Genomic DNA, 25,534 nt, shown 5'->3' with positions numbered 1-25,534 from the left:
AGAGGCTGTAATGGAATTTTAGATTTTCATTTATAGTCCAGTCCCTGTGCAGCTGGTTTGGGAGGAGGGGGTTTCTAGAGTATTAGTGACAGATAATTTTGCTTGCATTTTGGCCTTGGCTTGTGGGCAGTGGCTGGGCTGGTCCTACCTGGTGTAAGTCTTTGAACTCCTTTCTGCAAAGGTCTTGCATCTAACTTGCTGCAGGGCATGTCTGATGAACATGAACATGATGAACGTGCTCTTTCTTACACAAAGCTCACTTGGAAAATAAAAATGTAGTTATGTGTTACTAGTCCTAAATGCGTCCCCATACTGAACCCAGCAAAACCATGTGTCCTCCTGCTGGTAGCCTCAGAGAGGCTCAACATGGAATAGGCCACTATTTTTTCCTTATTTTTTCCCAAAAAAAGGGTCTCTGAAGCATCCCATGAGGAGCAGCAGCAGCAGCCCTGTGGCCATCAGGTTGCAGTAAGACTGAACTGCAACAATCTCTGGACATGATGATCAAACAGGGTTTTCTGTGCAGAAACATTGGACTCTCCCTTTTCTACACCCTTTGGATGTTGTTCCCAACTTTAAAAAGGGAGGGGAACAAAGAGGAGAGGGAAGGCAGTCGAAAACTCTATTCCCCTCCCTTTTCCCCAAAGTCACCTGATTTCCCGAAAATACAGCCAGACTGGTGCGCTCCCTACGGCAACTTCAGCCAAGAGGATTGTGCAAGTCTTTCTGGAATTCCCCTTCCTGCCGAGAGCTTTCGAAGCCAGCATCTCACGCTAGAGGGAAGGCTGGAAGCCTCATCCCACAGACAGAGGGTGCTGCGATATTGAGAATTAGAGCTCCCTTCCCAAAACTCGGCTTTGGGTGCGTTTGGAGGAGGGTGTGCACAGGAAGAAAAAGCAGAGAAAGAAAAGAGAAGAGAAAGGAAACCAGACGTGAACTATGGAGAAAAGGTAAATTTTGCAGGCATTATAAATGAGAGAGGAGGATATTCCCCAGTGTCGTTTTCTGACAGCTAGAAGAGTGAGGACAAGGTTCTTCCCAACCTCAGGGTCTCAGCATGATTTTTGAGGCGCTGGGAAGAACGGACTGGGTACTCCTGGGGGATGTGTTCTCTGTCTTAATTTGCTGTGCACCAGTGTGCTGCCTGGATTCACTGGTGGTCACAATGGGAGAGCACTGGTGAGTATCAAGAGACAGATTTTGTCCTTATGGATCTCAGCCTCCCTTCTTGATGCTTGGGTTTGCTCTGTGCAGGAAGGGCCAGAGATATAAAGTTGCTTTTCAGGCAAAACCTTAACCTAGTCTCTCCAGGGTGGGGGTTTAGGGTTTTCAACCTGCTTAGCAGACACACAAACATACAGGCAACATTAACCAATCACAGTTTTTTGTCCCAGAGCATAACTCCAAAGTCCAATCCCTGAAGGTTTTCAGAAAGGAAGAACTGCTTTTCCAAGATGTGGTGAGTTATTAAACTGCAAGGTTTATTAGTAATTGTATTCTATAAATCATGTGCTTGCCCTATAAGACTCTATTGATTTTCAAATCTGAATGTATCTATAGCCCAAATAGCTTCCAGAGCAGGGCAATGAATAAGGAAGAGCACTTATGATCCCTGTGTTCAGCTCCTGTAGCTTTACCAGATCCTGCAGAGGTTAAGACAAGCAGAGAGCACGACTGAGGTTGTACTCCTGTGTGAAAAGCTGCAGGAAAAGGACAAGCCCCATACAGCCACAGCACTGGCCTTTGAAACTCGGGAGCCAGGAGCTCTGCTGCATGCCATGTGCAGCCAAAGTCTCGCTGTTCACTGGGGCTCTGCACACATGAAAATGGAGAACACTGCTGCCATGTCACCTTCCCTTCTCTTTCCTCAGGTCCCTGATCCTCTTCTGTCTCCCTGTCTGGGCTGAGGCGGCCTCCATGTATGGAGAGATCTTGTCACCCAATTATCCTCAGGCATATCCCAATTATGCCAACGAAACCTGGCACATCCAGGTCCCTTTGGGATATGGCATTCACCTCTATTTCACACATCTGGATCTCGAACCATCACAGGACTGCGAATATGACTTTGTGAAGGTACTGTCTGTGTTCTTGAGTGAGAAAAAGACAAGAAAGCAGCTTAGAGCACAGAACAGCAAAGCTGTGCACACAGCTCAGAGCTGGGAGAGGAGTTATGCACAGCCTTCCTGTTCTGAGCTCCAAGAAGTCCAAATGGCTGGTTGTGTCTCCACTAGCAGCCATGAAATCAGCTCAAGTTTGTTTTATAACCACATGAGTGTTGGCTGCCAACTGAGTGTCCCATTTCTGCCCCCATCCCATGTTTCTCCATATTCTTAGGAAAAGTCTTCTTAGCCATCACTGACACATCTCTGTGTGGCAGTGCATATTCCTTGCCATTGAAGTGTAGGTGTAAAAAGACCATTTTCTTAGGGCAATAGTTGTCTGTGCCTGAAATTATTTGGAATTAATCGATGAGTGGACATAGATGATTTATTGCAAACAGAAATTGATTGGAAAGGATGGAGGTTAAAAACAATCTATCTGTGTAGGGATAGTGGCCACTCAGATGAGGTGCTGTGGTCCCTTGCACCACAGTTTTTTTATGATCCATGCACCACAGATTTCTTAGAGCCAGCTCTGCTCTATGTTGTCCCACAAGGCACGAAAGATCAAGCATTTCCACACAAATAGACAGAAACACGACCGTCCTGTCCTGCCATAGCTCAGTGTGAACAGGGGCAGTAAGGTCAAGTGCAGCACCAAGACACCTTTGAGGAGGATGAAGGTGGGACAGGAGGATGAGTGTGCTCTGTAGTAACCCCTGTGCCCTTTTGCAGCAAACCAATGAGCCTGTTAGGCTGCTCTGTGGACTGTCATGGCTGGTTTTACTGCTTTGAAATAGCGTTTTGGTGATTTTTTTTTTGACAAGTGGGCCTGAAGAAGAGATGTTAACAGCAAACAGTGTGGATTAATTTGTATCTGAGAAATTAAGGCAAGTATTTCACTAGGAAGACAGTAGGAGGAACACTCTTCAAGTGTCTTATGAACATCATGAAACTGGCTGTCCAGGGGCTCCACTTGGCTGCACCTGAGCACTAAAAGCTGAAAGACTCAAGTGCTGATAATTCCAGATGTTGCAGTAGCGAGGTGAGCTGTCTCTGAATTCTTCTGCAGATCCTGTCTGGTGGCTATGTCGAAGGCGTGCTTTGTGGGCAGAAGAAACCGCGTGCCCCTGACTCCAGGATTGTGGAGGAATTTCGTGTCCCTTACAACAGCCTCACTATGAGATTCCAATCAGACTTTTCCAATGAGGAGCGTTTCACTGGTTTTGCTGCCTACTACGTGGCAGTGGGTAAGGTTAAAACAGCCTCCTCTGAATCTCTGTAGTTTCCAGGCTGGGAGGAAAGGTGACAGGAAGGGTTTTTCTTACAGAAATGCCTTATTTAAAGAGATCCTAGTAGAGAGAGCTGCATTCCAGTATGGCCAGTATAAATACTTTTCCTTGTTGTCCACTAGTGTTTGTTTCAATATCTCCTTCCCTCAGGGCCCTCTCCTAATTTGGCTGATTCATCTTTTCACACTTGCAGACTTGGATGAGTGCATGGATTTTGTGGATGAACCCTGCAGTCATTACTGTAATAATTATATTGGAGGTTACTTCTGCAGCTGTCCACCAGATTATTTCCTCTATGAAGATAACAAAACTTGTGGAGGTAAGAGATGTGCAAGACCTGTGATCAACAGCAAGAATTCATTTAGACCAAGTGAGATATTGCACTTGGAAGACTTTATCAATCTTCTCAGGCATTTATGACAGGTATATTTTGGGAGAAAAAACCTGTCCCAGTGCAAATCTGAGCTGCAGTAGACAGTGGTTTGAGGAATTTCTATTAATATATTCTTAACAATTCTATTTCTATTTCTGTGTCAGGAGAAATAAGAAACTATTGAACGACCTTCTTTAAAGACTATGATGGAAACCCTTCTACTGCTATCTGTGAATCTTTAAATCTCTGACAAAACAGGGAAGTTCCATAAGGACAAAAAATCACCAAGGGCCTGCTTGGCTTGAACCAAAAAGTTGCAAGATCACAAACGGTGCATGTTGAACGGAGTGTAATATGAGAACCTGAGAATGAGGAAAGGAAGCCTAAATCTCCCTGGCTAACTGGATAGAGAGTGGCCCTAGCTTCAGTTCCTGGGTGTTGTGCCATGGTTATTGCAGGTAGCTGAGCATACTAGGAATGTAGTAGAAGAGGGAGAGCTTGTCATGTGCACACATGGACATCCTTTCTGAATTCTACTCATGTTCCTTCCTCAATCCTAGTGAACTGCAGTGGGAATGTCTTCACTGAGCCAACAGGGGAGATTGCCAGCCCCAACTATCCCAGCCAGTACCCGGAGAACTCTCGCTGTGACTACCGAGTGGCTCTGAGCCCCGGCTACTCCGTGGTGCTGAGCATTCGCAGCGGCGACTTCGACCTGGAGCCCGCCGACTCCAACGGGATCTGCCACGACAGCCTCACTGTAGGTGTGCAGCCCAGGGAGCTTAGGGGTCAGGGTGCTCTGTCTCCCATCCATCTCCTCATATTCAGAACACTTTGGTGCTGCTTAACTTTATTTTCAGTTATGTTGTCTTTTGGAGTTTGTGGGAATACATTTGCATATGTATGCATTGAGTGTGTGTTTTAATTGCTCTCTCAATACATTTGGCATTTCTCATTTAATCTTGTTTGGTATCTTCACAGATTGTCTCTGGAAAACAGCGTTTTGGTCCCTATTGTGGCAGCAAATTCCCAGGTCCTTCTGAAATCAAAACCAAGAACAACATTCTTGACATAATCTTCCAGACAGACCAGGGCATACAACACAAAGGCTGGAAAATACGCTACTATGGGGACCGTGAGTACACCCTTGGGAATGTGGTCACTGCTGATGAGTTAGGGACAGGATTTGTCCCAGGTCACATTTGTGGCACAACAACATGTTAACATGTTCACAGCTGCTGGTACTGAGTAAGGGTATGCCTGCTTACTGGGGGAAAAACATCACTGGGGAGAAAGAGCTTGGGAGCTTGGAAGGAGAGTGAATCTCGAACCAGTTCACCGCTGATTTCCATCTATCTTTTCAAAGCTGTAACCTGTCCCATGAGTGTCATCTCCAACTCTGTTCTTGACCCAAAAAAGGACAGATATATCTTAAAGGACGTTGTGAAGGTGACCTGTGTGGAAGGCTACGAAATAGTGACGGTAAGTGAAATAAAAAACCATATGTCCTCTCTGGCCTGCTCAGCAACATCTGGAGGCCATTCCCATCAGGGATCCTGAGTACTTTTGGGAACCCAAGGTTTTCAACATAGCTGTAGTAAGAGGAATCCTCTTCCAGCCACTGCAGCATTTTGAGGCCCCTCCACTGGAGCACCTGTGTCAGATGTGTTTCATGTCCAGAGACTTACATGGATCATATGTTTTATTTCCTAGCAACGAGACAGCATCACAAGTTTTCTCTCCAGCTGTGAGGAAAATGGTGAATGGAGCAACTCCCACTTGAGCTGTGTTCGTAAGTGACCTGTGTCTGTATTGTGGGAAGGGAATTGGAATGAGTGTTTAGGCTCTAGATCCACTGTATCTCCAGATTAGGAGGATGCTGAAATACTGGGATGTGAGCATTGCTGATGGGACAGAGAAAGTGAGCTCCCATGACTGCACAGGGATTAGAGAAGCTGAGTTGTTCCCTGTCATACAAAATAATCACATTGTTGAGTGAGGGTGCTCCTTTGATTGTGTTTGATCCTTTTTGTTCTCTACAGCTGTGAACTGTGGTGATCCCCCTAATGTTGACAATGCCCAAGCCTCATACATCTCCGAACTCCAGGAGCCTCTGTACACAGCTGCTGTCCGCTATGAGTGTGAGGCACCCTACTACACCCTGGAAAACAAAGGGCATGGTGAGCATTGCCTCTGCTGCACAGTCATATTCCTTGGGTTAAAGGCCCAAGAAGTGCTTCTGGCACTGTCATGGGGCTGGGATTTTGTGCTATCAGGTCAAGACTGGTTTGGGGTTGCAGGCAGTAGTTTAGTTTTGCCTCTCTGTTTAATACACTCCAACAGTGCCTGGGCTGTTGACCTTAAATTCATTAGCAAGTCCTCTCTCTGTTTGCCTTGTGAGTGAACCATGCAGGTTTTTGTCACATGTAACACAGAGTTCTGGTAGAAAAGTAAAGGACTCAAGAAATCTGTTAAATGAAGTTTCTCCCAAAAAGGCATAGAAGCACCCTGGTAGGGAGATAACAGCAATGTTTACCAAGCTGTGCTTGCTTTGGAAATAAGAATGTTGATGTATCATGTACAGTAGTGTTATTTACCCTGTGTTTATCTTGACTGTGTCCTTACGGAATTCTTTTTCCTCTCATGTTTTCCCAGCGGTATATCGGTGCTCAGCCAGTGGAGAATGGGTCAATGAAGAGATGGGAACAAAGCTACCAAAATGTGTCCCAGGTACTACCAAATACTCTATGTGCATGCAGCATATGAAGAACACTGTTTATTTCACCTCTGTATTTTTCTTTTCTTAACTTCCAGCTGATAGAGAGAATTTTAAACCCTGTGTACTGCTCAGTTTACCCTCATAGAGGAGGCAGCATGACTTGTCCTAGCTGTACGTGGTGCCTGTTCACCCCTTCAAAGCCCCAGATCCTCACTGGCAAAGTACAAGATCCAGGTGGAGGAGATTCAACACTCTTAAAAGTCCAGTCACAGCTTAGACAGTGGTTTGGATTATACAAGTACACAGTAAGAAAGGCAAACTGAAAGATAAAGCTCAGGGAATTTACTACCCAAGAGGAGGCTACAAAGAACATGAAGAAAAATTCTTCTCAGTGGGACACAGCAATAAAAGGCAATGACAGGCTCAGGTTGCAACAAAGAAAATTCTGATTGTATCTAAGGAAAAATGCTCCCCCAGAGCACTGGAACTGCTGTCCAGAGAGGCTGGCTAATCACTACCCTGGGAGATGAGCAGAAGTTACCTGTCAAAGCCCCTGAGTAGCCTGGCTTTGGAGTTAGAAGGCAGGGGGAGGGCAGTTAGGGAGGAATAGGTTGAGCTAAATGCACTGAGAAGTACCTTCCAGCATAAATCTTCCCATGATTATGTGAAATTCTTTAACAAATTCTGCTTCATGCAAATTAAAAGCTATCTGCTGGCTATAGTTCCTTAATCTGTGATTTTCTGACTAATGCAAACAAGACAGTGTGATAAGAAATCAGTTTCCTAGCAATGTCAGAATGACCAGTCTTATTTATATCCTTATTTTTAACATTCTGCAAAATATTACTGAGCATTTTGTTCAAAAAAACATGGAACATCTTTGCACTCAGAAGACCCACAGATAAGATCCCCTGCTGCTTAAGATTTTACATACTTATAGAATGGAGAGGCAAAATGGTAAAACATCAGTGACAAACCTGACCTCTTAACCTGAGAGTATCTGGAGTTCACAAAAGAAAAACCAAAACCAAAACCAAGCAAACAAAAAAAGGCAACAAAAAACCACCACCACCACCACCAAAAAATCAACAACAAAAAACCCCAACCAAACCAAAAAGATATATATTTTAAGAGCAGTGTCATATTTATAAGAAGTAAGTATTTTTTCAAAGACTTCATCTAAAGAGCATAATTCAGCAAAGAAAAAAAACTAGAAGGCGAATAAATTGCAAGCTTTGATATACCTAACACTGTCAAGGTGACAGCTGCTTTCCAGAAAACTGAATTTGAGAATGAGCATTTTAAATCTAAATTGAGTGCTGATGGTATTTATTCTAGAATTTTCTTTGATTTCTCTGTAAATACTATTTGCAAGCTCCGTGGCATAAAATATAAACATGATTACTCAGATTCCAAAGTTATTTCGAGGACACAGGAAGGAGGGGACCGTGGGCTTTTTAGCAGTACTAAAGAACCCCCATTTTGTAACTGCTAATTCTCCCATCTTGTCTTTCTCCCGTTTTTCTTTCTCTTCTTTCTAGTCTGTGGGGTGCCTAGCAATCCCATCCGAGACACAGGGAGGATTTTTGGAGGCACCCGTGCAGAAAAGGGGAACTTTCCGTGGCAGGTGTATTTCAATAACCCCAGAGCCAGTGGAGTGCTCATCTCTGACAGATGGGTGATGACTGCAGCTCACGTGCTGGAGGGGTACGACAAGCCCACCATGTATGCTGGGGTAATCAATGTTCGTAGAGATTTCCTGACGCAGGAAGCTGAAAAGCTTATCCCAGAAGCTTCTTTCATCCATCCCGGCTGGAAGGAGGAGCCTGCAGAAAGCAGGGTCGATTTTGATAATGATATTGCGCTGCTGAAGCTGAGGAATCCTGTGAAGATGGGTCCAGACATCTCACCCATCTGCCTTCCTGGTAAATCTCCTGAATACGAGCTGGAAGAAGGGACTCTGGGCTACATTGCTGGATGGGGCAGGAAAGAGAAAGGAAAGCTCCCTGCTGATCTTTTGAAGGCCCAGATTCCCGTGGTGAGCATGGACAAGTGCCGGTCTGTGAAACCAGACGGCTTCGATGGCTCCGTCGTTTACGTATTCACGGACAATATGATCTGTGCTGGCGGTGGAAAGGACAGCTGCCAGGGGGACAGTGGTGGAGCCTATGCCATCCAGGACCCTCTGAATGCCACCCGGTACTATGTGGCGGGGCTCATCTCCTGGGGGCCAAAGTGTGGCACCTTTGGCCTCTACACCAAGGTGGTGCGGTACCTGGACTGGATCAGAGAGACCATGCGCCAGCACGAGGGCGAGGAAGCCTGGCAGGAATAGCTGCTGGTCCTCTCAGCACCGTCACCCTTTCCAAACGTGAGGGCTGCACGTCTGCGCTGGCTGTGACACTGTGCACTCTGTGTATCCAATGGGCAATATGTAACGCATTGTAACTCATCCTGTCTAGGCTGAGCGGAGAGCCAGGGGTATGGACCTGCTTCTCCCACTATCATCATGTCTGGGAAGGGAAATTCTCCTTCTTCCACTCATAGTAGTGCAAAAAGAAGACATTGTTCTGAATAAAAGAGACTTCTTCTGCTTCCTTTCATTTTTTTCTGTCCTGTTTTTTCTCACTTGGAAAAGACCTAGCTGTGTCCCATTGAAACCTGACAGGGAGGTTTCAATGAAGACGAGAGAGAATAATGGTTGGTTCCCATGGAAGATTCAGAGCCTAGTTTCTGATTTATATATTTCCTGACCAGTACAGAATATCTAACAGCATTAAAGAATGTCCAAACTGCCTTTTGTGCAATGTGCTATTGTGTCTGTAATGCCTTTCTTCTTCTCAGCCTAGACCTGGTTCTCCTTGAAACTCCCTAAATCAAATGTCTAATCATATTCTGACACTGCTAGCTTTCATCAAGCTGGAACTTGTAGTACCTCACTCTCTACCAGAGTCTTTATAAAATCCTTCTGAGATGGTTTCATCTCACTCATCAACCATTACCAGCAATGAGGATTCAGACTTCTGAATTGAGCTGCAGAGAACAAACATTCAAAAGAATTTCATTCACCTGTTCTCAGGCTTTTTAAAATTTTTTTTTAATTTAGAAAATAAATTAAACTTGATTTTTCTCCCAAAACACTGCATTCTCTTGATTTAGGGAACAAATATTTCCTGACATGTGTTAGAGGTATTTTCTGCTCTGAAAAGTCCTATATCATTTACAGACTCCTTCCACTGAGCTGATCAGGGACCTGGTACAGATGGCACATACCGAAAGACTGGGTTTGTTCAGCTTGAGGAGGAGAAAGCTAAGAGGGGATATCTAACTGCTGTATTTAGATACTTTAATTCCCAGCTGGGCTTTTTCCTAGCATGCGGGTCAGCACTGGAAATGTGCCACAACAGACTGTCCCCAGATCTCAAAAACTTTCCCTGAAGCTCTGTCAGCAGTGGAGTGAACAGAGATATCTTCTTCCTGCCTAAGTTTTTATAGGAGTTTAAGAAATGGTGAGGAGGATGTGTACAGCTCTTGGGAGATTTCATATGGAATCCTGCACCCAGCTGAAGTGTCCTGGATTGCCAGGCAAATTCTATTTTATTTGCCATCTGTGTGGCAGTGGTCTTCTCTTAAGTGGGCAGTTTTCCTCATCTCTTCCACATCCAATCCTCTCTCAGGGGAGACATCTGCTGATAATGGCTATTGAATGTCACTGCATGACTGATAAGAACTATAACATCCCATTGTGAGATGCTCTGCATGGAGGGAGGAGCCAAGCATTCCTACCCAGATATAATCTGGAGATTCTGGAACACCAGCACGGCTTCTCCACTGGATTTCCCAGAGCAATAGTTGCCTCTTCCACTGGATCTTCAGAGGAAGACTACACCCTTTCTACAGGATCCCTGCTCCAACAGAACCACACCTGACACTCTAGGAGAGCTGCAGCCACAATCCCAATTGGACTGCTACCAACATCGTGACCAACAGGGCATCAGGTTGTGCTCTGACTCTGTCAGTGTTGTTTTAGTTTACTGCATTGTTTATTTTATTCTTTTATTTTCCTCCCTAGTAAAGAACTGTTATTCCTGCTCCCATATTTTTTGCCTGAGAGCTTTTAAATTTAAAATTTTATAGCAACTCGGAGGGAAGGGGTTTACATTTTCCATTTTAGGAGAGCTCCTGCCTTCCTTAGCAGACACCTGTCTCTTGAAACCAAGACATGAAGCACCTTCAGTTTTGTGTAACAAGCAAAACATTATTGGATTGTTGGACTAGTAACCAAGTATCTTATATCTTGTTTCTCTCAGTGAGTCATAAGAACACAGTAGGGCATTTTGCAGTAGAAAAAGTAGTTAAGAAGACAACTCCAGAGAATACCCACAACACAAGAGAGGTTGGCTTTACTCTGAGTGAGCATCATTTTAGAGCTGCTGTCCTGCAGCTAAAGCTTTATTTCATATAGTATAAAAAAAAAATCCATCCTCAACTTCTGATCAGTAAAGTTTCCTGAGCTCCCTTCTCCATGAGATTGGTTGTTGCCTTCCCTGGTTTTGGAATGTGGCATCACACAGGCAAGTTATTTTTGCCTCCCTTGAAGCCACCTGGGATTTCAGGCCGTGTAATCTAATGATTGTTTTGGGACAGATAAGCAGCTGCCATATGCCATTGCAGAACTGGAAACACTTTAGTAGGTAGGTAAAGCAATCCCTATACAAAGTCCAAAAGTCCAGGTCAATCTTACACAAAAGTTGCTACCAGTGCTGAAAAGTATTCAGTTGTTAAAAACATAGACAAAAAAAACGTGAAACACCTGGTTTATTCAGCAAGTATTTTATTATTCAGACTCATACTGATGTCAATGGGCTTACGCACACTGTACTCAGCAGAAACTACCCTATCCCCTGCAACCTTCCCACAAAAGAGAGTACAAAAGTAGACTGCAGTAGTCTCATGATATCATCAGCATTTCAAACCTTAACATGTTTGCTGCCATGAGATTTCCTGAGACAATTAAGGCTTCATCCGGTTATATGATTTGTATGAGACAGAACACCCACAAAGGCGTCTCCCAAGCTGCCAGTGGTACAACCAAACAGGATGGCAGCTTTCAGAAGTGCTCATGATGAAGGTTACATGCTTTGCGCATTCAAAAAGCCTTTGGGACATCATGAAAAGCTTTGGCTATGACTTGCTGTGTCTGGAAATTGATATGCTAGTGGTGCTCAGGTAGTAGGACAGCAATACCTAGGGCCTGTCCTCCTTTACTATCCCATTGATCCAGTCCAGATAGTTGAGGATCTTGGTGTAGAAGCCGTAGCCCGTGCCACAGCCGATTCCCCACGAAACGATGCCGGTAGCCACCCAGCGACCGCTTTCCCTGTCCAACACCGTGAGGACACTCCCGCTGTCCCCCTGGCAGGTATCCTTCTTGCCTTCCAGGAAGCCAGCACAGAACATGTTCTCAGAGAAAACCATTGGGATACCTTTCTTATTACTGTCTAGCCAACTCTGACACTTCTCTTGAGCCACTGCTGGTAGGCTCACGTACTTCAAATCGCTCGAGATGCGGTTCTTGTCCACACCAAAGCCGCTCACGTAGCCCATGTGCCCGTGCGTGTAGAACGAGGTGTTGGTGGCATCTGGGAGACAGATGGGCAGCAGTGTAGGGCCCAGGGTTACTGGGTTTTTCAGCTCCAGCAGGGCTATGTCCCCGTTGAAGTTGTGCTCATCTTGAGGGTTGAAATCCGGGTGGACAAAGATCCTGCGCACAGGGTGGTTACCCATCTTGTGGAGCTCGTCTACGTTGGTGTGGCCAAGGAAAATGTCAGCCTCCTCTGCCAGCTGCTCCAGGCTCACATTGTTCTGTGCTCCTCCTTTGGGGAAGATGGTGTGGGCAGCAGTCAGGATCCAGCGATCGCCCAGGAGCGCACCACCCCCTCGTCCATTGATGCCAGTCAGAGCCTGCCAAGGAAAATTGCCTCTCTTTGCTGCTTTTCCACCCAAGATCCGCTGGAGTTCAAAAACGGGATGGACTGGCTTCCCACACACTGTGGAGAAACACAAGAACATGACACCTACCCTCTGTTGTCCTGGCTTTTCTCTCTCTTTCCTCACCATCACTGTTTGATTTCACTTTATTTTGGCTTTCTGGACAGTTTTACCTTTTCCCTGCCAGATACTGCTATTCTTACCCCCCTACCTGCATGCTGCCCCACTTTTGTACTGATTGTAAGCATGAGTCAGAAAATACCAGGTGAAGTCGGAGTTTTTACTCACCTGGCAAGCAGGATGGAATTCTCTTCTGGCCATCTTGATCCAGCCAGGTTCCCTCAGCAGAACAGGTGAATCTTTCTGTAGGATGAGAGGGAAGGGAATGAGACCCAGGCCTGCAGGCATGTGGTGAGAAAATGGAATGGAATGGAATGGAATGGAATGGAATGGAATGGAATGGAATAGAATAGAATAGAATAGAATAGAATAGAATAGAATAGAATAGAATAGAATAGAATAGAATAGAATAGAATAGAATAGAATAGAATAGAATAGAATAGAATATTTTCAAGAGGTTCCTTAGCCCTTCCATCCCAAAGCATCTTTCCTGGGAGAAGCTGCCTGTGGTAGGGTGTGAGATGTTTCTGTCTGTACATTTTGAAGCAGGACCTCAGTTCCAGGGGAGCAGTAAAGCTGCAGTAAAGCAGTAAAGCAGGCACTATAGAAGAAAAGGTTGAAGGGCCATCTGCTTGAAGTCTTATCTTCACTGGGTCCACAGGTGTACAGAGCACTGTTTAACCTTATTTAGCCCAAAGAAGAGAGAGAAGTAGTAAAAGCATGGGTTTTAGATTCAAACTTCTGGTATCGGTAGTTTGCAGAGTAGGACAAGGTGGTTTGTCCCAGAAATGGGAACCAGATGAGTCAGGTGCTGTACATGATAGGTATCTATTTCTGAGCCTAAGTTGCAGGTCAGCTAAACTTCACATGTCACCTCTCAACACAAACTCCACTACCTCCAACACTCTTGCTTTTCTTAGAAAGTTTGTGCTGGTGACCAAAAATAATTTTTGTACAATTTGTCTTAACGCGGAAGTAAATGTTTCTAAGAAAGTGTTGGTTGTTCTCTTTCAAAACTGATTAAATTAGGATGACTCCCCACAGGAATTTAGCTGCAGCTAATATTTGCTTGCTCCTGATTTTTCTTCTGATGAGACTGATCTCTGAATTTATATGAAGGAGTTAAACTCAGATGCAAGAATAATCAACTTCAACATTAATACCAACTTAAAGAACTCTTGAGTAGCATGTCACATCTCTCCAGCACAACCGTGTATCTATGCTGGTAACTGTATCCAGGAACTGATTCAGATTAATTTTTTTTTCCTTGTGGAGGCTAAATGAGCAACCAAGGCAAGGAAATCATGATCTCCTTATGCTGTTCCTGGAATCAAAGGTCCTGCCTCATCAAGCAATGTCTCAGGTGTAAAAAGAAGGAACGTGAATGGTTTGGAATGATGACTTAAGTTTTCTGAGGTGCTGCATTAAAATAGCTTTTTCTGCAAGTATGTTATTTAGCTGTTAGATATCTCTGAAGCTGAACAATATTCCAAAGAGCTAAACAGCACTGCACTGGAGCAGAATGTGTGTTTATTTATTTGCCTCTGTAGCAACTCAGACTGATGCAGTGAGCTTTGTGAATTTTGGTGATTCCCAGGCACCATGCCCTGAATTTCAGTGAAAGAATGCAATCCACCAGAAAAGAATGAAATCCACTAGGAAAAGAATGAAATCCACTATAAAAAAAAAAAAAAAGTCACAACTGTAGCTGAGAGAATAAGACCTTTGGCAAAAGTTAAGGGGAGCATGGAAGAGGGATGTGATGGGCTCTGGGAATGAAGCAGGGTGGGAATAGGCTGAGACAAGAAGACTCCAGAGATATGCTGCAGGGTCAAGAAAAGACTGGAGAGTCTTCACAGGAGGAAGCATGAGCCCTAAGCCTGGGGAGAAGAGCCGATTCTAACTGGAAATGTGGGAGGGCTTTCCAGGCACAGGTGTCCGTGGTGTCCGTGTGGGATCAGGACTCACCGCCGCCCGTCCCGGTGACGATGTGGTAATAGGGCTCATTGCACCGGTATGCGATCACCGACTGGTACTCATTGTTTGCAGGCTCCTTAAGGTAGCTGAATGCACCATTGGTCATGTTTTTGGGGCTGCCACAGTTCACAACTACAACAAAGGGGAAAAACAAAACATGAATCAACAGGAGATTGACTGCAAGTCTGGGCATTCGGGCCAGGATGTGAAGGACCAGTTAGGACAGTGGGCAAAGAGAGGTTGTCCCAAAAGAGATCCCAGATTAGGATCTTTTGCTTTTAGATATTGCAATATCATAGTAATCTGGGAGTGATATTTAGGTATTTTTGTAAGGGAGGAAAAACATTTGAATTTTTGCAAGCAGAAAAATATGAATCAATGGTGGACCTTCATAGCTTCTTCAGACAGCACATCCATGAGGCTATGGATTAAGTGAGTCAGAGAGGCTGAATTTCCCAGGTTCCTGGAGGAGGAAAGCCACAGCAGAGGATGTTATTCCCATTCTCAGATCACTCACCTTCACAGCGGGGCATGGGTTGATGCCATGTGCCATCAGCCTGGCAGACAGCCGTGAAGGACATCAGCTTTTTGTCACCCTACATGGGAGAGAAAAACATCTGTTGGTTGTACAGAGCCTCTAATTCCTTCCCCACATCTAAATATTATTCTGTGTGCCCATCTTTTCACTGCTGTCCAATATTTGCCCCTCTGCAGTCTGTTCCAGTTGCTGTCTCCTCTTTTCCCTCTATACTGTAATTGCCACGGGCTACACATTCTTCATAGCAGGCCAAGATGCCAGCAGCCAGCAGCTATAAACCCACAACGAGTCAGAGGTGCTACCCAGCCCTGGCAATAGGATGGCAAGGGAGGCTGGTAACATCTGCTTTCATCTTCTGGTTTCATATCCTTCCAAAGGGGTGTTCCTGTCTACCAACTTTTCCTGGGATCTTTGTCTTTAGTTTTCTACCAGGGCTTCATGAAAGAGTAACTGCATAAGGAAGAGAGCTGGGGAAAGAGAAAGCACTGGAAGAAAGCTGAAAGAAGAAACAGAAATGACAAGAGGTTGCCATGAGTGAAATCTCCAGAGGAAGTTCAACCAAAAGTGAAAGGCACAAACTGAAAACAAAAGAGAATATGGCTGAAGGGAGTGGACAAGGGATCTCACCTCCATCAGGTGATACCCAGTCTTGCAGCTGACAACAACATAGTCCTGAAATTGGTACACAGGCTGTGGGTCTCTGATGATGGTGAACTGATCCCGTGGGACAGGCTGTGGGCACCGTATTTCTGTGAGACAGTGGGACAGGTTAGGCTGGGATTAGCAAACAGTGTCAGTGGGCTGTAGTAGCCTCTGGGGGAGAAATCCCTTACTCTCTGAGGTGTAGTGGATCTTCCAGCCACGGCTGAACCCTGAGTCATCAGTGAGGAAGAGTATATCCACCTCATTGCTGTTGGTTTCAATGACGCCAGGTGGTTCCCTGCCACAGAATTCACCAATCTCTCTCCCTCGGGCTTGGATCTGATGAGGAAAAGATGTATCACAGAAACAGAACCACACATGCCTTTCTGCCTCAGTATGCCTGTTTCAACCCAGAGCAAATTTACCAATGCCTGTGATGGTGAATAGGTCTGGTTGTCAGACCCGTCTCTGCTGATGCCTTCACTGACAGATCAGAACTACAGACTGATCCAGCACAAGCTCTGCTTCTCCCTTATCTGGGAGTCAGACCTATCAGTCCCTGAGATTAAATCAAAGGGAAATTAAACTGGAAGAAGGATGGGTTCTTTTCCTTCACTCACAGGGGCCTATGACCCAGAGCCTCTGACCTCAGGACAGTGGTAATTAAATACACTGAGGGGGAGACAGTGCTGGGGCATTTGTGCTGGGACATTCTGCTTGCGCTGATCCCATATTTCTCGTCTTAATAGTGGTGTCCCCACAACTCCTGTCTGGGTCTGGCAGCAGGGTTGGAAGGAGAATTTGCTAATCTCAGTACCTTGAGCTGGTCATAAGGACAGTGGACTTGCTGGTGATCATCAATCTCAAAGGGTTCCAAGAACCTGAGGGCGATGGACAGGCCCTCCTGCAGACGGATGCTGTAGTTACACCGGAGGGACTCGGGATAGGGCTGCGGGTACTCGGGGCTGCTCAGGTACCCAGAGGCCTCCGTGAACAACTCACTGCTGCACTCCACTGTGAAGAGGAGGAAAGGACAGGTCACATCATGGGGATGTGCCTTCTGCAGCCCCGCCATCTGCTTCCTAAGTCACTTCTCCCAACCCGCCTGCTCCTCTGATCTTATAAAATTTCTCTTTACCTTTGCAGGAGTGCTGGTCACTCTGAAGCTGGTAGCCAATCTGGCAAGAACAGAAGTAGCCACCCACATAGTTGTGACAGAAGTGCTGGCATTGAGGCCTTTCATTGTTCTCTGGAGCATTGTTAGGATCACATTCATCCAGATCTGAAGACACAGGAAGTCAAGGGGCAAGGGGAAGAAAGTGTTAAACCTCCCTGCTCTACAGTACTTAGAGATCCATATCCTTGGCTGAAGCATCTCTATTTGCCTGGCAAGGAGGGAAATTGGTTGGAGCCACACAGGCTTTTCCTTCTGCATGCCAAGGGTATTTCCTACTCACCCACAGCTCTGTAGGATGCCAGGAAGCCCCTGTAGGGAATCACTGTGCCATTGTCTTCATTGGAGAAATCAGAGTGAAATTGCAGGTGCATCTTTCTCCCCTTAGATACAAACTCCTTTCTTCCCGGGTGATTGCCTGTGGTCGACCCAAGTCGGCCACAAAATCTGCCCAAGTCCTTCTTGTCTGCTTTGATCTGTCAAAGTTAAGGTGAAATCAGTGCAGCCTCAAAAAATTGAGCCTGCCCCACACACTGATATTACCCAACCATGAGTTGTCAGTGTTTGCTCCTCCCATTTCTATCATTAACTCCTTCCCTTTCCTTTGTGGGAAGCATCAGATGAGGCCTGGTGGAAGAGGAGCCATTGCACGTGGTGGCCCCTGGGCTGCCATCTCCAGGCACCCCCTGGCCCAGGAGTCTGTGCACGTACCTTAACATAGTCATAGAAGCAGGACTCAGATGGCTCCAGGTCAAAGTATTTGAAGGTCAGCTTCACCACATAGCCTTTTGGGACCTGGATATCCCAGCTGCTGATGTTATCATTGGGATATGGCTTGGGATAATTGGGGGATCTGATCTCCCCAAAAAAGGGAGAACCTCTTGGGACAGGACTGGAACTGATCACTCCAAAAAAGAGGAAGACCCATGGGAGACAAGGAACATGCCTGTGAATACAACAAATAAACGATGACATTGCACAAAATTAGGTCATTCAAAATCAGGAGAGACTTCACAACTGATTTGTGCACTGTCCAGAGGAATGCAAACACAGGAAGCCTGATTGCAGGACCAGCTCCTGGCTTGGATCACTCAGGAACAAGAAGGGCAGCTGAAATGAAGACACCAGCACTAGCAAGGTTCCAGCAAGCCACTGTACTAGCCTCTACAGAGAAATTCATTAACCCAGGAAGCAGTGTGGAGGAGCATGGGTGAATTCCCTGAGTAAGGTCTGCATGTCCCCAGAAGCTGTAGGGCTGATTCTTATAGAAACAGGAGAAGGTTGGTCCCCCTTGACCCCGGGCCAGTGAGTTGTTTTGGGTTATCACTAGTTTAGGATCCTTGGCGAGGATCTGAAGATCTCAAGCTCCGTTTGCTGTGGAGCAATCCTGCCAGTGTCTCCTGGGCAGCCCTCTCGCCACTCATGCCTCCAAAAGTTGGCACTCACATTTTTTATCTCTCATTCTGCGCATCTCCCCCCTCGCCCTCCGTGTTCCTCCGGGACAAGCTCATTGCCCAGCGCAGCAGCTCAGCCCCGAAGTCCTGTTCTCCTCCCTGGAAAGGTCTGAGCCCCAGGACCCCCACCCTCCCCCAGGGCTGTGCCCCTGCCCGGAGCCCGACTCACATCTCCGTGCGCTCCCGCTGCCCGTGCAGCCCGGCGGAGCTCGGAGCGGCGGCCGGCGGGGAGCCGGGGCGGGACCGGGGGAGGAGGAGGAGGAGGAGGAGGAGGAGGGAGCTCGGGAGGCAGGAGCGGGGAATAGAAAGCAGCACTGCGAGCAGCCTGGCCCCGGACCAGGCCGGTCCCAGCGCCGGCTCTGCTGCCCTCTGCTGCCGAGCGAGCCGGGGGAGCCCCGGGGGAGCCCCGGCCTGGCCACACAGAGCCGAGAGACCTCTCCTGGCCCTGGAGGCAGGAAAACGATTGCCTGAGACCCCTCCGAGGGCTTGGTCTGCAATCCAGGAGCTGCTCCGAGTTTGTTCCCGCAGAAAATGTCCTCCTCGAAAGACCCCCCCAGTCCCCCCGGGCTCTTTTCTGATTTAGAGAGATGAGAAAATTTATAGTCTTCACAAGTTAATTCAAACTTTCAAAAAATCAAGCCGAAATGAAGCTGTCAAAAAAGATAAGTTTTCTCAATTCTGACCTGCTGAAGAGCACTTCTGAGATTTCTGGGGGGTGGGAACTGGGATCATCCTCAAGGAAAGCAAGAAGCCTCAGGCACTTGAGTTAAAAAGATATTAAGAAAAATGAAAGTCTACAGAATTAAAGGCATTCTGAGAACAAATCCCTTTTCAAGGACCCCTCTTGATGTTTCTTCTGCAAGCATTTTTAGGAGAACCAAGATAGATAGATAAGGCCCTCTATTTAATGGGGAAATGAGAAAATATAGAAACTTGAAAACCCCTTTCAGGCTTTTAACAACATAGTGCCCAAGACATGTATTTATGTCCCCAGTTTTATGAAGTTTAAAATTTCTTGGCTTTCAGGCTTTGGTGGAAGAGATAAAACACCATTTTAGTGTTTTTCCTTGGAATTATGAGTGGCTTCAGAGAGGTTACGAAGTGTCTTGCATTGAAATCAGAGGAAGCAATTCACAGCCACAAAAACATGTTGAATGAAGATGAAAATAGTGTTAAAAAGAATGAAGCAAGCAGCTTTGGGATATTTATGGAAGTGTACTAGAGAACCTGTTCATCAAACATCTTTGAATTATTATCCCAAAAAGATGACATAAACACATAATAAATGCCACTGCTATAATACCATATGGCCCCACATATCAGATTTAAGATTAAAGATAGAACATTATCCCAGTACTTCCTGATGTGCTCTGCATCAGGGCAGGCTCACTGCTGTGCTGTGCCATGCTGGAGCGGTTTCTTACTCAGAAACCACACCTGGAAAGCAGTGGGAAGCCTGGGAAGAGTGTTCTCTGGGAAAGCACGGACAGACAGACAGCCCTGGGGATCCTTTGTGGAAGCAGATAATTTCGCTGTGTCCTTGACAAGCAATCCTCTATCCAGGGGGCACTTACTGGGAGTGACACTTTCAAAGCACATCTGCCGTGTCCTCAATGCCTTTTCCCGTCCCGACAGCACCATCTGGGATGACAGGAGACGAGTTCAGCCGGTGAAGCAGGGGTGGTTGGCTGGGGACACATCCAGCCCGAGCAGCCCTCCCCTAACACACATCCCAGAGCCGCCTGGCTGGGACAGCACAGCGGCACCCGCAGCGCAGCTCCAGCGCTCCCACTGCTGGCTGGCCTGCCCTTCAGGGGCTCCGGGCAATCCTCTTCCTCCTGCTGGGCTGGGGCCAAGAAATAGCATGGTTTTTCCTTGAAGGACGTATGTGCCCATCTTTGCTTAGGGGCAGAATTCCTGTATGACCACGGAATATATGTAGGACCACAGAATGCCAAAAGTGGCCCCTGTTTGCTGCCTGTGGGCCTCAGCTGCATCACAAGTGCTCTGGACAATAAATACAGACAATATCAGAGAAAAGTAAAAAAACTGTAGATCTTCAGCATGGTCAAAAATGACAACATCCTCTTATAGAGCGAGAACCCTGCTTTGAATACAGTGTCTTGCAGGAGGTTGTTGGAAAGAAATCTGCTTTACAGACTCAGAAACCATGAAAATATCTTCTGGCATGTGGACTAGATCCTCTTGTCCACAGTGAAGAAGGAGCTGGATACTTTATCCTGAAGCCTGAGTCAAGGAGGACAGAGAACTACCTCTGTTTGGTCTCTTACAGCTATACCACCTACCCTACAGCACAGCAGGGCTGCAGACCCAGGCTCACCTATAAACACTGAGCTGCTTCCCCAGGGCACTCTACATTCAACCCCATAGGTTTGACTACCCAAAGTACCCAAAGGCTTGGTTGGAGCCTTCTGGGGACACTGCCATTGGGCTTGGCCTTCACACAGTCAGGCCTGTGAGAGAGTGGCTCTTTCAGACAAATCATGCTGCTTCTGCAGCTCTGGCTGGTAGGGAGAGGATGATCAAGACCAAAAGAAGGTTCAGGACTCAAACAGTGGGTCTTTCCCCTGATATGAGATGGTGAGCAGCAGCAACAGCACCTTGGCAGTCTATTTCTGTGTCTTCTAAATCAAGGAGCAGAACCAAGTGTAATACCCTGAGGGGTACACAGTTCTGCAGCACCAGCCACTCACCAGTATCACACCTCCTCCCACCTGAGTCCTCCCAATATCACAACTTTCCCTGCTTTACAGTGGCATCCTCACTTCCCATAGCCTCATGTCTCAGCAATGCAGTTCTGTGGGGTAAAGTCACCATCTGACTTAGGCATCACACCTTTCATGATTATGAAAGGAAAAACTGGATTATTAATGCAGGTAGTTACTACCTGAAGGCCTAGAATATGTTGCAGTACTATCCCCTATGATTATCATTAGTGTGGGGACCACATCAAGTGAGTAATGACTCTTATCTGTGGTTCTGGCCCAATCAGATGATTCCTGAAGAAGAGAGGCTGTCATGGATACATGATGGCTGGCAACGAGTCAGAAGCAATCTACTTGGCCTATCACCTCACAGGCTTACAGGAAAATTACGTGGATGGCAGAAGAGTCTGGCTAATCACCTGAAGGCAATAGTGTCTGCCATCCAACCAGAATGAAGGCTCAGAAGAGGAGAGTTTGTACCAGCTTGTGGTGCAAGGCCTGGAATGAGCAGATTAGTTGTTGACCACACAGTCTGGAAGATGCCGGTCTGGACATGGTGAGGTGGGCTCAGTGCTGGGCATCAGGAGCAGCTCTGAGGGAGTTCTTGTGGCATGGAAGAGTGCAAAGAGGGCAGCAGTGGAACCAGCTCCAGCTGCTCTGCCTTCTGCAGCTTCATGATACAACAAAGGTCATGTAGAGGTTCCCTGTGGTAGAAGGAGTGATGGGCTGAGGAGGTCTGCACACAGCAGATGTGCTGGATGGCCTCCTCTGACTGCTCACTGGCTTTGATTGTGGCACCCAAATTGTGGATTGTGGATACTGACAGGGTGCTCCTGTCTCATATGTTTCTAGATACAACCATAAAGAGTCAGAGGTTGACACCGTAGGCACAGCTGCAGCTCCCCAAGCCTTTGCCTATCACATGTTCTGAAGTAATGTTTTTCTCATGGCACTCATCTTTGCAGTTTCCTGAAAAGAAGCTCTCCAGAAAACACTATTTTTAAATGATTGCCGGCAGAAAAAATAAAGGGCTTATATTTTAAAAATCTGCCAATCTCTTGGCTCTTTGTGGTGTCAGCAGTTGCACATTTTTGTGTACCCTGTCTTTCAACCTTCTGTTGGGGGGCAACAGGAGGTTATTTTTCAGGAATAACTGCCTGTGGACTTGTGCCCAACGCGTAAAGTGTCATAATTAAAGAACAGCTCTCTTTGTGGCCTGGGTCTGGATTTTCGGGGCACCTCACCTCCTCTGGTTGTGCCCCTTGGTCTCCAGCTGCAGATAGCTGTGAACCAGCGGATGGTTGTGAGGAGACCCCACCAAGAATGCCAGAAGTAATGCTGGGGCTAGAGAGGTGGCTGTGGTTTCTGACCCCACAAAGAGATCCTGACCCTTCCTCACCCATGGGACCTCCTCAGGAAGGTGGGGAACATGGGGCTGAGTACTCCAGCCCTCCCCTTCACACCACCAGGTGAGAATCCTAGACTCTGAAGGACAAGTTCTGATCCTACCCATCCTGCTCGAGGACCCCAAGAAGCTGTGGCTGCCCCATCCCTGGAAGTGCTCAAGTTCAGACTGGACCAGGCTTTAAGCCACATGATCTAAGTGAAATGTCACACAATCACAGAATCACTTAGGTTGGAAAAGACCTCCAAGAGCATCAAATCCAACCTTTGACCGATCATCAACCTTTTCAAAGAGACCATGGCAGCAAGGGCCACATCCAATCATTTTGTGAACATCTCTGGGGATGGTGACTCCACCACCTCCTTGGGTAGTCCATTTCAATGAAGAAGAATTTCTTCTGAATTCCAGGGGAGGCCTGGAACTAAATGATCTTTAACATCCTTACAACCCAAGCCATTCCATGATTCTATGATCCTACAATCCCGGGAAGAATGCATCATCCCCAGAGGACCAGAGAAGACGGCAGGTGATGCCTGCAGAAGCAGCCTAAGCTACCCCTGCCCACTCGGGCACAGATCCCCCAATCCCGGCGGGCACGGCGGGCTCCGGCCGCGGTGGGGCGGCGGGAGGAGCGCGGGAGCTGCGGGGCCGGGCCGGTGCCGGGGCAGCCCCCGCCCCGCTCCTCCCCGAGCGCTCTTATTCTGAAAGGAGCCTCCGCGCCGCCGGCGGCCCAGCGCTCCCGCCCCGGCCCGTCCCGCTGCCCGCCTCCCGCCGCCGCCGGCCCGGCCCAGCCGTGACCCCCGGCCGCCGCTGGCCGGTGGGCGAGGCTCAAGAAAACACGCTGCTACGGGGGGGCTCGGCTCGATCGGGTCGTGTTTCTTTTTCTTTCTCGCACTGGGGAGCGCGGGTCCCGCCCGGGCATCTCTGCGGGGAGCGCTCACTTCACCTTCTGGAAAACCTGGACGCAGACCTCGTCTTCGGCAGTCATGCGCTGGGAAAGGGGAGGCAAGAGAGGAGTTTAGGTTGGATCCCCTCCTGCCCCTCCCCAGTTCTGCCAGCCCTCCCGCTGCTGGCTGGAGCCCTCCCAAAGCCCCTGCGGGTCTGGCTGCAGGGCAGGGAAGGGACATCGCCTTTGTGGAGCTGTTGAACGTTTGAGTTTAACTTTTAAACCCTGGAGGCGGATGTTTGTGTGCAGCGGTGGCTGCCCCCCGCAGAGCCGGGGATGAAGTCTCAGAGAAGGGGGAAGGAAACTGCAGGGCCGGCTCAGAGCCAACACTGTGTCCCCCCACTCGCTGTGACCGGGATTTTGCAAGCTGCACCGGATCCCTCCTCACCAGATGCAGCTGGTCCCCCTCCAACCAGTGCCTCCAGCCGCGGTTCCTCTTCTCTCCGAGCTGCTCGCACACCAGCTGATCCCCCTCCCAGGACACGGTTGTCTGAAGGGAAGGAGAGGGGAGACATGGTCCTGAGACAAATGGATCAGCGTGATACATGTTTCCAGCGCTGACACTGGCTGTTCCTCTCCGATACAATATCAAATGCAGTCCCTGATCTGGTGTCTCTTTAATGGTTCCTTGGGACAGATGGTCTTTGTTGGAGGTGAATGACCCTCTGGCTTCCAAGTGCAACAACAGAGTTCTGCCAAGTGGCCCGACATTCTATCTTTTCAGGGCTTTGCTCCAGAGGATAATATCCTCCGGATCCCAGAGAACTGGTTTCTGGCTCTCTGCTGCTCATTCTCTTGGCAGTGAGTGATTTACTCATAGAACCACTTACTCCTGGACCTGCAGGGGCATGCCAGCTCTGGGCTTGGTTCTCACCTGGGTATTGAGTCAAAAAGCTGAGCAAGTCCCTGAACTCTTTAGCACACCCCAGTCCCCTGTGAAACTGCACTGCTTGGCTTTCTCACCTGGCACTTGCGTCCATCCACGGGTCCCAAGTCTTCCTCAAACTGGACTCCCACGTCGAAATCCATAACATAGTCCCGCAGGGAGGTGATGGTGCGGATGACCATGTGATCTCCCGTGTGGATAATCTCTTTGTCCGGCTTCAGTAGGCAGACCAGCTTTCGCAGGACCACGTTGATATCTAGAGGATGAGAAAGAGGGGAGATGTGCGGACGACCCAGGTCGCTCCTCCAGCAGAGCTCCTCCACTCTTTTAGCCAAGGAGCATCAGCCATAGTACCTCTTTTCCTCTCCTACCACAGCGCAAAAGTGGTGGTAGGAGACGAAGGACCAGAAGGTTCCCAATTCCCTTCCTCTTTCCCCTTTCCGACTCCTAACTTTTTGGAGATACGGAACTAAAGGGGAGGAGGGAGCGCGATGGGGAGGGGAGCGTTACCTAAAGCGCGCAGGTAATTGTCCATGTTCTCTTGGGAGACGAAGCGGTAATAGCCGGTGAGGTTGGGAGGCATGCCGGGGCACAGGGACGCGGCGGACGGTGCGGAGGAAGGAGCACAAGCAGCCGGGCAGCAGCGGCGCCGGGACCAGGCTGGCTCTCCGGGCGGGCCGGTGGCTGTCCCGCGGAGCGGCCCGGTCCCCGCGCCCCCCGCCGCAGTAAGAGTCCCCGCGCCGGGGGGCGCGGAAAGGCCCGGGACGGCCCCTGCTCCGGCATCTCCGCCTCGCCTGGGCAGGACGTAGGGACGGCGGGTTACCTCCTCAGCCTCCGCCCTCCTCGGGGGCTGCTCGTGTTAAACTCTGGACTTCCAACCAGCGGCAAGGAGCCCTCCCTCTCCGGACCCTCCACACACCGTGGCGCCGGTGGCTGCGAGCTTCGTCGGAGCAGCGCCCTGGCCTGCGCTCCCCACGGTGCGGACACCCCGTCGAGGAGAGGCGGCGGCAGGCTGGCAGCTCCGCCCTGCCCAGCCCGAGCCGGGGCTCCGGGTGCGCTCTGCGGCCCCTCGCCTCCGCATCCCCCCCGACCTCCACGCCCTCCTCGTCCCGGTGTCGAAGCTTCCCCCCTCCCCGGGCAGGCGCCCGCAGCCGTCGCCGCGCTCCGCGGACAGCCCGGCCCGCAGTGG

General features: G+C 48.3%; 3 protein-coding genes across 5 annotated transcripts; 1 reads left to right on the top strand and 2 right to left on the bottom strand.

The window, feature by feature from the left end:
* The first annotated feature begins 879 nt into the window (after nucleotides 1-879).
* C1S (complement C1s) lies at nucleotides 880-9,082 on the top strand. The gene is made up of 12 exons (XM_058045676.1): nucleotides 880-950; nucleotides 1,395-1,459; nucleotides 1,872-2,076; nucleotides 3,175-3,352; nucleotides 3,588-3,713; nucleotides 4,328-4,527; nucleotides 4,749-4,902; nucleotides 5,134-5,249; nucleotides 5,481-5,559; nucleotides 5,810-5,947; nucleotides 6,423-6,497; nucleotides 8,028-9,082. The coding sequence occupies exons 2-12, from the start codon at nucleotides 1,455-1,457 to the stop codon at nucleotides 8,819-8,821; spliced, it is 2,070 nt and encodes a 689-aa protein (XP_057901659.1). The 5' UTR covers nucleotides 880-950; nucleotides 1,395-1,454; the 3' UTR covers nucleotides 8,822-9,082.
* Nucleotides 9,083-11,303: 2,221 nt separating this feature from the next.
* C1R (complement C1r) lies at nucleotides 11,304-20,070 on the bottom strand. 3 transcript variants are annotated; one of them, XM_058045220.1, is made up of 11 exons: nucleotides 19,953-20,070; nucleotides 17,640-17,874; nucleotides 17,212-17,404; nucleotides 16,893-17,036; nucleotides 16,572-16,768; nucleotides 15,946-16,093; nucleotides 15,740-15,861; nucleotides 15,092-15,170; nucleotides 14,566-14,706; nucleotides 12,766-12,840; nucleotides 11,304-12,536 (listed from the first exon to the last, which is right to left on the bottom strand). In XM_058045220.1, the coding sequence occupies exons 1-11, from the start codon at nucleotides 20,021-20,023 to the stop codon at nucleotides 11,734-11,736; spliced, it is 2,208 nt and encodes a 735-aa protein (XP_057901203.1). In that variant the 5' UTR covers nucleotides 20,024-20,070; the 3' UTR covers nucleotides 11,304-11,733. The 3 variants fall into 3 exon arrangements, with proteins under 3 accessions (XP_057901203.1, XP_057901202.1, XP_057901201.1); XM_058045219.1 differs by lacking the exon at nucleotides 19,953-20,070 and adding an exon at nucleotides 18,552-18,589; XM_058045218.1 differs by lacking the exon at nucleotides 19,953-20,070 and having other exon boundaries at nucleotides 17,640-18,391.
* Nucleotides 20,071-23,369: 3,299 nt separating this feature from the next.
* RBP5 (retinol binding protein 5) lies at nucleotides 23,370-25,057 on the bottom strand. The gene is made up of 4 exons (XM_058018244.1): nucleotides 24,856-25,057; nucleotides 24,423-24,601; nucleotides 23,848-23,949; nucleotides 23,370-23,504 (listed from the first exon to the last, which is right to left on the bottom strand). Exons 1-4 carry the CDS (start codon nucleotides 24,926-24,928, stop codon nucleotides 23,451-23,453), a joined length of 408 nt encoding a protein of 135 aa, XP_057874227.1. The 5' UTR covers nucleotides 24,929-25,057; the 3' UTR covers nucleotides 23,370-23,450.
* Nucleotides 25,058-25,534: the final 477 nt, after the last annotated feature.

Source organism: Melospiza georgiana, chromosome 2 (assembly GCF_028018845.1).
Source record: "Melospiza georgiana isolate bMelGeo1 chromosome 2, bMelGeo1.pri, whole genome shotgun sequence".
In the NCBI taxonomy this organism is placed as follows: domain Eukaryota; kingdom Metazoa; phylum Chordata; class Aves; order Passeriformes; family Passerellidae; genus Melospiza; species Melospiza georgiana.
Note: the sequence above shows the minus strand (reverse complement) of the source record. Positions and strands in the feature narration are given on the sequence as shown.